General features: G+C 33.5%; 1 protein-coding gene across 13 annotated transcripts in view; it reads left to right on the forward strand.

The window, feature by feature from the left end:
* Positions 1–16324, forward strand: part of Nrm (neuromusculin) — a 162274-nt gene that overhangs the window by 101982 nt on the left and 43968 nt on the right. For all 13 annotated transcript variants that reach the window (XR_013259109.1, XR_013259110.1, XM_077420258.1 and 10 more), the window contains exons 3-5: positions 360–514; positions 15144–15320; positions 16059–16220. Coding sequence is in view for 11 of the 13 variants with exons in the window: in XM_077420258.1 (XP_077276384.1) it covers positions 360–514; positions 15144–15320; positions 16059–16220 (494 nt within the window). In the remaining 2 variants the exon portion in view is untranslated. The remainder of the gene's footprint in view (positions 1–359; positions 515–15143; positions 15321–16058; positions 16221–16324) is intronic.

A 16324-nucleotide genomic window follows, 5' to 3' on the forward strand; every position in this document is an offset into this window, starting at 1 on the left:
TACGATTAATGAAACGCTGCGCGCGTTATAAACGTGAGTGACACCAATTATTATACGAAAATAAAACCGGCACGACGTGGCGAGCGAAATTTATTAGATTCTGAAGGAAATATATTTGTCATTGTTGTCATGTGAAATGCTGATTAAAAATTCATTAAACAAAAACGTTCCCTCCATTGTTACCGCCCAATTATAATTGCAATATTAGCAGATCTTTTTTATTACACATTATATTAAATTAGACACGTCAAAATTTTAAACAATAAAAATTAATTTGGGAAATTATAAATTAAATCACGGTTTTTGTTGCAATTTTCAAATTAATTTAACAGTATGAATGTTTTACGTGAATGTTTCAGAGCGGACATAGAATATTCGTCGAATTCATCGAAAACATATTTGAAAATACCTGAGGTGCAGCTGGAGGACGAGAGTCTATACAAATGCGAGGCTACGTACTTGGCAGTCAACCGCGAGTGCAACAACGTGCAGCACATTATTCTTAACGTCACAGGTGCGTTACATTACATTATGCGGCATTACCGGATTAACATTTTTTGGAATAAGATTAAATTTTTTATCAAACTGGAGAGGGAAAGGGAGGGGATATTAAAAGTTTATGCTTTTAAAAATTCAATTTATTAGTAATATGATTGTGGCGTTTAATGCACGAAGTACATAAAGATTTTTCGGATATTTTATAGAGAGAGATACCGAGAGATTTACGGAAACTATTTTAAAACTTTTCGCATAACTTCTCGCCATAAATTGCACGCGATATATTTTTAGCCGTATATATGACCTCTGTTTGTTATGCAACCTCTCCTGTGTACATTACGTCCATACGTCAAAAACGTGGTCGCAAGTAGCCTGCATTATTGAAAAGGCAATACGGGCAATACGAAGTAATACGTTTCATTATTCATACTTTTGAAAATCTGTTTGCGCACGTTTGTTTTCCTCACGACATATCTTTTTCTTATAACGTTATTACCGGGCAACTTTAACGTGATATTTCGCGAAAGTAATACGACAATACAGTGTACTCTGGCATTTTATATGATACGTGAAAACATATATTTACGATGTCTGTACTACAGTTGGAAAGGTGAAAATGGTATGCGCAAATCGGAACATATCGCAGAACTCACCATTCCATAAATCATCAGGCAATGTTTATTTCAAACTAACGGTTGCACGTGATCGTTTTCGCCAATATTTCAATTTTGCGCGACACTCTCGAACGATAGACAACTCGTTACGGATGGCCTTTTTACGAGATTGGCAAGTAACGATGTGCTTCCTTTCGAAACACCTCTCAAAAATAAAAGTCTTATTTACATTTTACGGCCACTTGTGGCAAACGTAAAACATCAATAGTTCATACAATTCGCGTTTTTTCTCTTTATGTGTTGTGCAGCAATGTACTCAAAGTAAGAAGACAGCCACAAAAAAAATATAAATAGTACACACATAAATAAAAAAATATATAATAAATAATAAATGAATACTACACAATATATCAATCTAGATATTAGTGTTTCTGCTTTGAGTAACGCCTATAATTTGATGAAAAAAAAATCAAAGGTAAATGAGTCGTCACAGTCAATCGATAGCGATTTTGTGTTTCGAATTCTAGCTATGGTCTGTGACTTTTCTTTGGCTTGAATTTTTCTCTTATCTATATAGTTTCGAATGTTTTTGTATGACTATCGTCACTCGGTATCGTAACACACTGAATTGAGTGAGGAAATGTATGCATTCCGCTATGCATCAAGTATACTTAATTTTCGCGGAAGCTGATGCGGGTAACCACGGATAGTGATCTGGGTTAAACCCATGTCAAATTATACATCGATAACTTGAGTTATACCGGATGACTCCTAACTTTCCGAAGAGTTAATATCGACAAGTTGAGCTCAAGTTAGGCTCCTATTGATGTGATATCTCACGTACTCTGGATACGTGGAGTTATTTGATAATTCTTGATTTAACGTTTAGATTAATCTCATAAACGCATTATAGGGTCATTTAACGGCTAAATAGCTTCATTGCCACGCGATGTTATTTAATCAGGTTAATGCTTCATCATCACTACGCGGGGGATCGTGGTTTACTCGCGCTAACTTATCTCATATCAAATTTATACGGAATTATCCTTGCAAATTAAGGGGAAATCCCGAGAAAGTATACGAGATGTCAAAAATTGTATGTATTACATAAAATACATATATTCTGCAATGTAATAAATATCAGTGTTAAATTTTTCATGGAAGTTTTATTAACATCTAAAATTTTAATTTGGAAGTACAAGAGACAAAAATAACGAGTTTTGCATATTTTTGCATTAAAAAATAACAAATAGAAGAAATGGAAAAAGATTTTATTTATAATTAATGCGTTTTTTATTAAATCGCGTTTTGCATATTTTTGTATTAAATTGTAACAAATAATACATATATCAATAACAAAAGATGAAAAAAATTTTATTTATAATAAATATGCTGTACACTGTTGAATTAAATATAAAAATGTTGAGTAATGCAAGAAAAATCAAATATTACTCTATAGTTTCTTCTTTCCTAGATGTCAGAAGTCAGAAGCTACATTAGAGTCGGAAGGAGCATTAGCGGTTTCTAATTATCCGGCACAGAATTACGGCTTAATTGCGTCATTAAGTAATTCCGTAATAGGGCCTGCACTTAAATTTCAGATATGAGAAGACCTCAAAATTCATCTTGACAGAAAAGATCTTCTTCCTTCTGCCAGCCGCAAGTTTCTTGCCAGGCACACCATTTATAAATGTTGGGTTATATCTACATTATCTTCGGAAGTTTATGAAGAATGAAATAATCCCCCTCTGGAGTAGTTATTCAGCGAACGTAGCGATTTTCCGCCAGTACATATACGCGAGTCGTCATCGCGACGGACGTGAATAGAATCACTGTGTACACGAAATTCTGGCTGCTGATCTGTCTTCCTCGCTGTCGTGCACCATGCCATGCCTCGTGACATCATAGCGAGTTAAACGAGTAGGGTGGAGTTTTCAAGTGTATAATCGCGACATAGTACCTACCTATAGGTACATATAGTAACGCGTAAGCAGCATTCAGAAACTTTCATCTTTCATAATGGAGTATTGTATTCTTCTTAAAGTTCCAAAACCGAAGACCGCCTTGGAAATTAATTTCGCGGCGCGATCTAATTAAAAAGATAATGTCAGTAATTATTTCCGAAAATTATAAACAGCGTAAATTGGATGAAATAATTATTTATTAATTATTCATTAATTCTATTTATACTTGTCATTATTATTTATCATTATTGTTATCATTAGGTGTAATATTTTAAAAGAAGTTACGTTAACCTTTTGAAAAGTGAAATAAGAGCTATATCAATTTTTGAATTATGGCATATTTCAAGTAGAATGCTCTTTTGTTCGTTTTAAATTTTTAAAAGATTCTCCAACTTTTATCGTTTTGATTGCAAAACCAATTGAAACACGAACGGAACACGAAAGAACTTGGAAAAAGTTGCTCTTGACGCATAATTGATTGCGACCTCAATTTGTCGAACTTCAAGTGCTTCGTGAATTTATGTATCGGGCTGCTTTCTTACGAACGTGTCTTGAATTTTGTTACAAAACGTAATATCACCGTGTATTTAACTGTTTTACAATATACATGATACCGTTGTTACACATAGGTATTCGGATATATCGCGCGCAGATTGTTGTGCATATTCCTTGAACAAATATTACAATAATTAGAAAAAATGCAGGTTATTTTAAAGACAAATATAACTAATCTTTTTGTAAAAAAAACCTTATAAAAAAATTAATTTTATTTTACTTAACAAGAAATTTAATTTAAAACTTTATTAGTGTTTAAGAATAAAGTAACAAAATAAAGAAACGGAAAAGGACATTTAATTAAACGTTGTCGAAAAAGAAATAATCGCAAATTTGTTAGATTATTTAATTAAAGATCGTTTAGTCAAGGTATTATAAATTTTATTTCTTTAATGAGTTGAATAATTTCAATTATGATAATAATCTTAAATCGACGGTTTTAAATTGATAAATAACTTTAATAAACGTTTCTTATCTTTCTCGCATGCAGCTAATTGTCTTACAAGAAGTCTAGTTGCTCAGTAGAAGGAGGAAATAAAATAAATGTTAAAAGAAGATAAATACGTACCATTATTCTTCTCTAACTATAATTTTATTTTTAATTTAGTAGTTACGTATATATATTGTATAATTCTTATATAGGTATGTAATTAAAACAAAGCTGCATGGAAAGAGAAATTCCAACAACAGCAATAATAAATTTTTAATATTCATTAATTAATTTTCATCAGCTTTGGGAGATGAACTAATTCATCTTTCGTAAATATTTCCCGAGTCAAAAAGAATCTATGAAACATACCAAAATTAAAAAATAGATTTATGGACAAAATGTTTAATATCAAAGCAATTTCTATGTCATCAGAGAAATGCACAAAAAATTTGAAAGTAATAAAATTAATGAAAAAAAGATAAAAATATCATAGCTGAAAAATAGATTTATATAAAAAATGGCGCGGCTAAATTTTTAATTTATCCTAATTCTCAGGATTAAATATTTACGAAAAAAAATTTTGTGACTAAGTAGCGCCAATTTCGATAAAATACGGGATACACGTTGTATCCATTATACCACAGCGTGGTGAAGCGACAACGTAAGAGTAGCTTGCGAGCTCTCTTGCGACAAGCGCCGACATTAATCTACATAGAAGAGCACAGCACGAAGCTGTGCGCGAAACGGTATCACGTATCACACCCATATCTGTACTTACATATACAGCGCAGCGCTGCCGGATTATCCGAACACCTCATTCTAGCTAGGACATCACGCTGCAGATTTATCGCCAAATAGATAATATTGTCAGGAAAGTAGAGCGCGCGCAAACAGGATCAGAACGACGGGGATTAGGAAAAGTAACAATTTTCAGATTCGATTATTTTTTAATGTGATAAAGATGAAGTTTGTGAAACTTAGTTCTATTTTAGTATATTACTTCTTTATAAGATTATAAGTATAATAAAATTTCCTATCTGTATATATATATATTTTTTTTATGCAGAGAAACACAGGAAGAGATAAGAAAATTTATAACATGCAAAATAATATATGTATGCGAGAATTACACTATAGTATAAATAAGTGCTATTATTAATTTTTACGTCGGATATCATAAAGGTTGCGCTTTGTATTATTCTCCCGACTAATCGCTCATTCGCTAGATTGTGCCATTGCAAACTCACGTAAAGCTCTGCAAAATAGCTGTTGGCAAAACGCCGTATTATAGTTTTAACATGGTGGCGCCCGCGCCGCATGGATGCGCGCTTTTATACGAGATTAGATAGTGAGCTAAAAGTATACAGTACGCGAAACGTTGTTTCTTCTTTCATTTCGTACGTGTTCCGTTTTACGGAGCGTCTTCCTTTTTGCTGCGCAAAATTACAGACAATTGCGATACCTTGTCTCAAAGCGGCAACGACGAAGCCGAGCGTCGCGTCGCTCGGATTCAACGTCGACAAAAATCTCCCAAAAGGTCCTATCAAAATCACTTTCGCGAATTCCACAAGACGTAAAACGTCCGAGCTACTTTCGTTCTACTTTTTAATTCGCGCAATTTCTCCTCTAGCACGCGATTTTTCTTCCGGAGATTGGAATTATTTCATTCGGAATTTGGATTTTTCCGAATCAGGAGCTGCATTTATTTTGCACTTTTACGTTTTGCAATGTATTGTTGTCACTGATTTAAAAAAAAGTGTATTATTAAAGAAAATCATTAGTTGATTTCTCAAAATTCCATTTAATGCGCAATAGTTATCGATCTATTTTCTCATTGTATTAATTCGCAGTTATAATTTTCGCACAATGCGATTTCCCAGTTATTTAAGTTAAGACTTAGGTATACAAGTCAGATCCGGTAAATTGTATGAATTTATGTAGAACTAAAGGATGAGACTCGGATCTGCAACGTGATAATGCTAAGCTATTATCCAGCAGAACAATAGAATATATCTGCACACACCCGTCCTTTTCCGATACACACGAAAGATCGCGGTAATCGGACAATGCATGTATCTGAGTTTATTGAGCGAAACTACTGTGCGAGGGATTGCTGCGCGCGTTCTGCATGTGCATTAGCACTCGGCATTACAATATCAATGAATCCCGTCCTGCTATTCGATGAGCACTGAAGAAAGGACAACTTTACGCTTTTACCGCTGACGACTATAACTAAGGAAATATCATTTCGCCTCAACTGCCGAGGTGAAGACGAGCGCGAAAGATCGCGAAAAATCGCGAAGTTTGTAACGCTTTATACTTCGTAAGTTACGCCGACTTCCAAGTGGGAAATACGCGAAACGCGCCGGGGAAAGATCCAGAAACCGTCTTGTAAAAAATCACGAAAGCTACTTACGATCTAATGACACCGCCTCCCACTTTTGAAGTAATTCTCTTTCTGTATAGTCGTACAAAGTTGCCGTCGTAGCTGCGGGTCGTTGAGGCGACTTTAAAAGTCGTTTTCAAGTATATTATTCATAAACTTTATCGCTGTTAGAGTGCGCCGTTGGAATGTTCACAAACCGGATCGCTTTCCATCGTAATTTTCTGGGAATGGCAGGGCATGGCAATGACAAATCGGCTATATGCACTGACGATATGCGGGAAAAGGGATTTTTTTTGTTTGGTAGCCTTTTTTCACAATTTTTTTTACAATTAAAAGAGATCAAATTCCGTTCCAAGTGCCAATTAAAAGCATGTTTCAATGCAAGCTGTCCGGTTCTTTCAATAAAGTCACAACGAAATAATTATTCTTAATTAATGGACTTATAACGCAGCGAATCGCGTCTGTTTTCCGTAACGCGAGAAGTGCGTCGCACGAATACGTTTTTCAATATTATGGCAGGTCACCGCGGTACTGCTTCGAATCGTGCGAGAACAATAAACTGTATATATGACCACTCGAATTAATAGCCGTGTGAGAGGCGAAAATTAATGCTACATACATCGTGTGTGAGACTCTTCGTTTCGACTTACGACTAATAATAGCTCAATTATTTTCCCAACGAGAGTCCTATTAACGAATTAATCGATATTACACAGCGTCTCGACGTGAAGATGACGTCAGCATTATTTTACCGTGTTACGTACGGAAATTTTATATTTCCGACGACGCACGTTAAAAGTCTTGAAGGCTTAGACGACGCACGCTAGGCTCGGAATTCCGAGGAAACGGCCGGGGTTAGTGTAAATGTTTAGATTATCTTATCGGAGTCCGTTGAAGGGCTGGGGGCCAGATGGGCCCGAAACTACGCTTCTAGAATGTTCTAGAAGCTTCTAGAATACCTCCCCCCTTAAGACGCGTAAGAAAAAGGCGGGAATCTCGCGCGGGAGATTCCGGTCTTTTTCGGGTATAAATAGGGCGGAAAAACGCCGCGGAAAGCAGATAAGTTTTAACTTCGGTCTTGACTAGACGTAATTCTTAGACTCTCTCCTAACCCTATTCGATTTCCTACGTTCCGCTATACGCTAAGTTCGAGCATTCGCGCTCAATTCTGGGACTTAGTCCCTACACTATCATACCTCATAAGACCGCGCTTCACGCACAAGTTGTATCGAGATTTATATAGAATAAAGGTAAGATAAGTTAAAAGAAACAAGTGTAAAAATCTGGAATCTCATTTCGTAATCAAAAATCGATCACTTCCAAGACTCGACTCGCAGTTGTCGCTGACAAAGTGTGGCGATCTGTGCTGGGGCGCTGACGAAGAGTGTGGCGATCCAGTGCTTTCGCTGCCGAAAGCGTGGCGATTACGGGGTTGATTCTTGGAGGTCGTAATAATCACTGTCACTTCTGGGATTCCGACTCGCAGTTTCCGCTGACAAAGCGTGGCGATCTGTGCTGGGGCGCTGACGAAGAGTGTGGCGATCCAGTACTTTCGCTGCCGAAAGCGTGGCGATTACGGAGTTGGTTCCCAGAAACAGACAATAATCTTGACAAATTCCCGAAAGTGAGTTTGACCTCTACGCTGACGATCTGAGCGCTGACGAAAAGTGTGGCGACCAGAGGGTTTGGCGGATTGGTTTTAGAGCGTTGCCGAAGAGTGTGGTGAGCTTAAAATTCATTTTCGTAAACGCGGCTGAATGACGAAGAAAGGAGGTAGGCGCGTTTGAATTAAACAAATCATATTCCAGATCAAACAAGCAGTCATTTCTAATCAAGATCCTCTCCCCCTCCTCCAACAATTGCAACAATTAGAAAACGCACCCCCCTTTAAACCTATTCCTGTCAATTTTGACGTTGATTATCCTAATTATAATCAAATGAATAAAACTGATCCTCGTTACCATACGTATAAACTCAGATATCTTTTCGGTCCCGAATAATAAATATAATAATAATATCCTTCACACGACTTGTCCAAATCCCTGGTAAATTGCTTAAATGCATTGACCAAAAAACGGACGAACAATAACAGTCAGAACGTGACAACCGTCTAGCTCTAAAATAAATCATCGAGTTTTAAAGCATAGAATAAAATATTGCGTTGCGAGAGAAAAATTTCCCTTCAATTTCTTTATTTCTTTCGAATTCGGTTCGTTCCGAAAGTATTTCGGCGATTGTGTTTATATAAGGTACGGAACCTTTTTTGTTTATACATACACACTGTGCGCACTGTGCGCACTGTGCGCACCAGTTGCCGTCCAATCTTGTTTTTCGTATTGATGGCCGGAATGGCAGTAGATTTTTAATCGACAATAGTAGTTGTACGCTCTTTCTAATATTAAAGGATTACACCAAACAATTCGGTTGACGGGTTCGAATTCGCGCCGTAGTAGATGGATCTATACAGCGCTGCTGGGCATGTTCTGTTTTGATTAATTTCACAAAGGTGATTAATTTACCTCTTTCCGGTTTAATCCTTTGTACATGGAGATCCATATTTGCCTTGTGTTCAGACTGATCAAATTTATAAAAGTATCGAATACTTTTCTCTCTCTCTCTCTCTCTCTCTCTCTCTCTCTCTCTCTCTCTCTCTCTCTCTCTCTCTCTCTCTCTCTCTCTCTCTTAGACTTGGCGATATTAAGTAAAAAAAGAAAATAATTTTTAGAAAGAAAAAAATTTATTTTAGCTCTCTCTCAATATCTAATATTGTACATGACTTTATATTTGTATGTGATAATAATTTATCATAATTAGTAGTAGAAAGAAAGTGTATTTTATTATTTAAAGAAATGTATGCGTCTTTTCATATTTCGTCTATCAATGTTTTTATGTGTTTCTATATTTATATATCATTATAACTACGAAAAAATATATAAAATATGACAAATTATTTAAAGATAATATATATAGATTTTTAAGAAAAAATTTATGGATCAAATAAGTAAGTTTGATAGATTATAGATATATTAATGGTTTTGGTACAAAAGCAAAATGCATGAATTTCATATTCTGTTGCGCTGTAAAAGCTTTTCACGCTTATTATGAAAAACGAACTCATATAATATGTATATTTAAGAATATACGCATATGACGTACGTAAAGTTAAATGCATTATGTTACAGCACGAACTCGATATAATTAACTGTAGCAAAGTAAAGACACTCCATTAAAAGTGAAATAATATTAATCCGCCGTACAAATTTAAATTTTAACGTGTATGGCATTTAATAGAAACGATATTGTAGTCGAAAGAAATTATTTTGAGAATGTGAGCAATTATTCTAAGAAAAAATTATAGCTTACAAAATTTGCCACTCTATGATATTAAGCAATTGATCAGTTTTCTACTTTCGATAGTATCTTCTAACTATAATGTTAAAGAAACTCGAGGTAGTACGTGTGCACCGGAAAACATAAGAGACTATTAATAATATAAATCAGATCTAAAATATAACAAATTTAATACCATCAATTGTTACAATTATGTAAGTCCTTGATTTATTACGGCATTAATTTCTTGCATAAGCAATGAACTATTTCCTCTAATTTAGCAAAATAATTTATTGAACAAACGTGAAAGAGAAAGAAAGAGAGAATACTAGAGTTTTAACTAGTTTAGATAACTTTCTTGATGTTATTCAAATTTTATAAAGGATCACTTATTTCGTGACCGATCGATTGAATCTTCTTTACGTACATGTGCAAAATGTTCGAGAATATCGAGTATGAATTTATTTAACTGATTGATTTTACTTTTAAATAAGTATTTGTTATAATCTTTTATATAAGAGAAGGTTCTCATCTACCGACCCAAAAGTAAAATGATTTTCTTGAATTTTTTTCATAGAAAGAAGTAAATGAACAACTGAAGGTTTTTGACACTTATTTATAAAGTCTAAGAGTACATAAAAAAATTTTTTTTAAATAGAAATTACTGCCGTGGAATGGTGTCACACGTGGTGCATCGTGACCGCGTCAAAAAAAGATGTCCAATTGGCAATCACTCTAGCACCTGTAAAAGTTATCAGAAATCAAAAATCCAAAAATTTTCATGAAATATATAATATTTGTTGAAGCTTGAACCTATAATATGAATAGAAAGTCGAAAATTAAAAAAATGACGGACATTTGAATTTTGAGTACCGTTTTTTCACGTTTTTTCGCTCTTTAATGTGCTATATAAAAAAGAAAAACAACAAATATTACCTGCATTTAGGTTCAGACTCCAATAAATTTAATATACTTTAAAACAAAACAAAAAAAAGGCGATCCGTCAATTAGTTTTTGAGTAATCGTGATTGCCAATTTGAAAAACATGATTTTTCAGGAAACGCGTTTAAAGATTTTGCGATTTTTTTTAAATATAGAGGCATGCCTCAAATATTTCACAGTCTTAGCATATCTTACGACATTTGGTAGCACTTTAGGTAATTATGCTTACCATAGTATAGTAATATAGGCACGCAGTTCAAAAATATTGATGTAAGATATGCGCGAACTCAAATTTTGCGTAAAAGGTGGGTTCCCTTCTTATGGTATATCTTTTTTATAAAATTGTTTTTGGCCAAACCCTTTTGGGAATATATTCTACATATGATAAGCTATCAAAAAATGCAAAAAAACAAAATCGAGTTTTTGGGCGAGCTAGATGAGAACCTCCCTTTAATTTAAACTTATCGTTATGATTTAATATCAATATGTGAATTAATGAAACATAATTTGATTCTTATTAAAATGCACATCAAGAATCAATGTTGGAAGACGAATAAAGCGATAAATGTAATAAAATAATAAAATTTTCGATTCCTAATCTATATTAAAAGAATTTAGAATTATCATCTCAAGCATTCTTCTTGTCTTCTTGTTAAAAATACTATGCGCAAAAACGATTCAATTAAATTTGTGACCAATCCTGTGAGTATAATGAAATATTGTTCTCTGGAAATAAAAGGTGTATAGAGAAACTCGTTAACGAATTGTTTAACGAACCACACACGTCGCGTTTTGTCAAATATTGATCACACATCTCTCGTTAGTTAACTTTGTAACAGACTTCTGCTTCTGTGTCTTATGAAGTATTATAATCTATTGATACCACATTCTATTTTAAAAAATGCAAGTTTCATGTAGTAAGAAAGTTATGTAGAAATGCGGAAAGTCATAACTTTATTTCATTATGAATATTTCTCTCTATCTTACTGAATGGAATGTTAATGTAATTTTCTTGACTAGCGGAAAATTGCGAAGATGATTTAAAATTACACAATGCCTACTCGTACGATCATAAAAATGTACTATCTCGTCAGAAGCCCAAGAGCCCGCGAAATGAATTTCTCTGAAAAGAATTATTTGATATTCACATATTTGAAAAAGAAATATGTCTACACATAGGCTACAACGCGCGCATGTTAGAAAAATTGCGAGATTATGTTTTGCGATGTTACTAGCGATTTTACCGGCGAAAAAAAGAGTACTGCGACAATTTTCGCTCAATAATAGTCGCATATATTGAAGAATTTATTTGTATTCGATATTTCTCTCATTCGGTTCCAAATGTATACGCATAGAATAGACGAACAAATTCCGTGATTCTGCCTAGATTTTAAAATTTTAAGCACAAAATTTTAAAACTTACAAAGTAGGAATTTAGATTATGAATTGTGACAGTAAAATCTGTGTTTTATGTCAAAATGTGATAAATAAAATATATAGGTAGGTGCAGACTTATTTGCAACGATCATAAGAAATACAGATTTAAAATGTTTTATACTTTAACAGACTAGATGCATGGCAGTTTAATTTATGATTGATTATGATGAACGTTTTTAAAATTACACAGCTAATGAAAATTGATAGTTTGATGTCTTTTAACAAGACATTGCAGAATATACATCATTCTTTGCAGAATATTTTGATCATTCTTTTTATCTAGTTTTGCCAAATCTCGTAATCTTATACAATTGTTGAAAATACATTTCAAACTTGCGATTTCAAAAAAAGAACAAATTCAATTCTTAGAATAATTTGTTGGAAAAACATTATTGCGATTTTCCACTTGACATTTAAACATTAATCGCTTTTACCATTTTTAGTAGCAAACTGATGATATGAAATGTCTCAGATAATATAACAACTCGACTCATTGTCAGTCAGAACCTACTAGAGATACACGGTTAAAAAGATTATGTTCTTATTTCCTCTATATCCGTGTTATAAAGATTTCAATTTAGCGTGAGATAATTTAAGCTCCATCAGATAAAATCTCAGAAATAGTTGGCAATTTGGCAAAACTATATATGTAAGCAATAAAAAGCGAGAAGATTTAAGAAACAATTGTCTTAAAGAAACTAATTTTTTCTTTGTTGCAAGTAAGATATAAAAAAACGTCAGATCTAGATTTATAACAAGCACATTGCGGTCAAATAAATATAATTTCCGATCGAATATAATTAGGATAGAAATCCTAGGAAAATTATTACATCAATAATAATAATTCAATATAAATCTAGAATTATATTTGCTTTATCGATATCTTAGCTTTCCTGAAAAATGTACATTTAATATTTAAATATAATTTTTCTCAAACACGAATTGAATTTTAGCATGAATTTAACGCAAAAAATCATTGCTAATTGATTCTTCAGACAGGTTAGAGAGACTCTTCTTTAATAAAATTCCCATTTTCTACCATTTGTCAATGACATAATCTGATCGATCGCTACAAAAAAAACGGACGAGGACGATTTAAAATTGACATAAAATGGAAGTACTATCAAGTATAGATATGATTCAATATCTGAATCTAGCTGCTCGAATCTAGCTACAATTTTAATGAAAAGAATCTATAAGCTTTAATTAAATTAATAATTTTGTTGATCATAAACCGTATATATGTGTCATATCAATGTCTGATAATGTTAAATCGTCTTTTAGAAGCAAATTTATTTGCACAATCGAATTTCTAACTAATTATACAATTTAAAGATATGTTAGCAATATTATATATCTACAAGTTTTCTCACATTTTTTTATAGGTACCTAAATAAATAATTTTCAGCTGTAAATATCAAAATATGTAGTGAATATAGGGAAAGCTTATTCTACAGAAAAGCGCTATTTCCATGCACGTAAAATGCACGTAGTACTTTCCATCATTAGCAATTCTTTGAATCACTTTTGCCGTATGATTATCCTTAAAAACGGTATTTGCGCGTAAGCACCTCTAATGCCACACCGGGAGCATACGTGCATGCATGCAAATGTCTCGCGTATATACGCGCGATCGGTGCATTTGTATGCACGCATGCTTACATGTACACCGACAGCTAGCGTAATAGAACACTCTACGATCCGAGTGCATTCAGTCGGTGTTACCGGGGGATCTGATTTATAGTGTCCTAAGAACATGGCGCCTATTCGATAAAGTGGAAGTCACTTTACTCTCGTAGGAATTGTAGAAAGTTACAGGACTCCTCACGCCAGAAAATCGATGTGACGATGGCTCAGAATTTCAGGGCATACGGTTTACTTCCATCGCGCAAAAGAAGACAACGCTTTATCAGATCGAACGTGCTCCAGATCGGAGAAGAATTGGATGTGATAACACTTCTAAACACCGCGATTAAATCGCTCGCCGCAAGAAAGTTATATCGGAGAACAGAAAAAGTTTCTCGAATCGATAGAATTGTTTTTAACTTAATATATTATATCAAAACGTAATTGTAAACGTATGTGTATAAAATATATATATTATAACTTGTTAACATATTTTAATCAAAAAGAAAACAGAAAAATCTGGGAATTGTCTATAACTCGTCGAATAACGTGTACGATAACATCGAAGTGATATCGACATGACAGGTATAAGATATATCTATATAATGGGATCTGTGTCTATTTTTTTAACCAAAAAATATACAGAACAAATATAAATTGTCGAGGGTAAAATTTGCTTGCGCTGAAACCTATAGAGCAATATATCGGATCTGTTCATCGATTTGCGTGAAGCGAAACGCTCGAAAATGTCGATACGCTCGAAATAACGTACGTCTGCAATCCCACTGTTCGGTATACCGTTATTTATAACGTGTACAAACGCAAAACAACAGATTAACTTTTGAACGTTGACGTTTCGTGATACCTCGTAAAACGATCGATTCGCATATAACTTTAAACGAAACCAACACTTTATTATCAAGATATCGCGGATGCATTTTTTTTGCGAAGCATTCTCGTTATTGCCTCGAACATCAAAGCAAAATGGATAGTTTCCTGCGGAGCACTATCTTTGTACATAATAGTAAGTATACGACGTACATTCTTGTTAAGAAATTCCGTAATAAACGTTATTCCTTCAAAGAGCTTATATAAAGAATGCATTTATTCGAACAGGAAATAAGAGACGTAAAGGAACGCGCTATCTCTTGTGGATATATATTAAAGGGGATGACGAAGAAAAATAATATCATATAATCTTATACGCGCTAACTTAATAATAATAAATATATATATATCGTAACGCAGATAAGAGCTACGGTAAAATTTTAATTTTATGCGATGCGTTCGAGAAAGTTAGTGGAAATAACAATTGTGAAGTGAAACAATCTTCTACACGATTTTTGTATTATGTATTTCAGTGCAACCAGCGTTTGTACGTGTCATCGATGAAAATTCGAAGAATACTTTGAGCACAGGCGCCACTTTAGGACCTATAAATGAGGGTTCGACAATATCACTGTACTGCGAGAGCGGAGAAGGCAAACCTGTACCTACGGTTGAGTGGTTTAAGGATGGGGTGGAAGAGCCACTCGAAGGTATGATACAATATGCTTATATACGATACGTTGAAACCGATAGGATAATATCTCAGATAAATTCCTACGCACTTTTGAAAAAATTTGGAAGAAGAGACGCAAGATAGTTTTTTTTTATTAATAATATTTTCTCTATATATCTTTCTATTAAATAATTTAGCTATATGACAATATTTAATTCTGTTTGTATTAATAATTGATCACTTAATAAATATGTTTTGTAGTAATGGATTCACGATTCCAATCTGATATTTCAATATAGCTATATTCTAGTTATGTGAAATGAATAATTAAACAAAACGTAATTTTATCTACATAATAAAAATTTAATAAAATTTTATCTTATACATTTATCTTATAATAATAACGTAGTGATAAAATCAATGAACGCTATAAATATATAATTTTATTTCCACGTTTTAATGGAATTGCATACGAATTAAAATGTAAAGAAAACATTACCATCAGAGTGAATCATTATTCAAGCGCGGATATTGAAAGACAAAAAAAGCCTTAGCTTTCATTAATTATCTGATGGTACTATCAAAAATTTCTTTTATTTTATTACATTATTAATTTTATGCGTACTTTTGAAGAGATATTAAGAGATATTACGTGTACTTTTAAAGAGATATTAAGCGTTATTGCAATTCCTTACTCCACATATGTGCTTTATTATAAATGGGTGTTTCTTGTTTAAATACATACCAAGAATAATCAAGAAATGTTCTATTACAGTAACGAGCTCGTCAACTATCACTGATACCGGAATTGGTACTGGCAGTAGTTTACTGGAAATGCAAATTACACGAGAAGAGTTAGGCGCCACATTCACGTGTAAAGTCAACAGTATCGCACTCGTGGAGCCGCTCACGGTTGATATTAAACCAGACATACACGGTGAGTACACACGTTCAAGAACAATAGTAAGATATTTGCAATCTGTCATCAAAAAAATATATCTGTGCGAATTATACGTGAGATAATTGAAGTATCCTTAATAT

This window comes from Temnothorax americanus, unplaced genomic scaffold, assembly GCF_048541705.1.
Source record: "Temnothorax americanus isolate GAGA-0224 unplaced genomic scaffold, ASM4854170v1 Scaffold6, whole genome shotgun sequence".
Taxonomy (NCBI): Eukaryota; Metazoa; Arthropoda; class Insecta; order Hymenoptera; family Formicidae; genus Temnothorax; species Temnothorax americanus.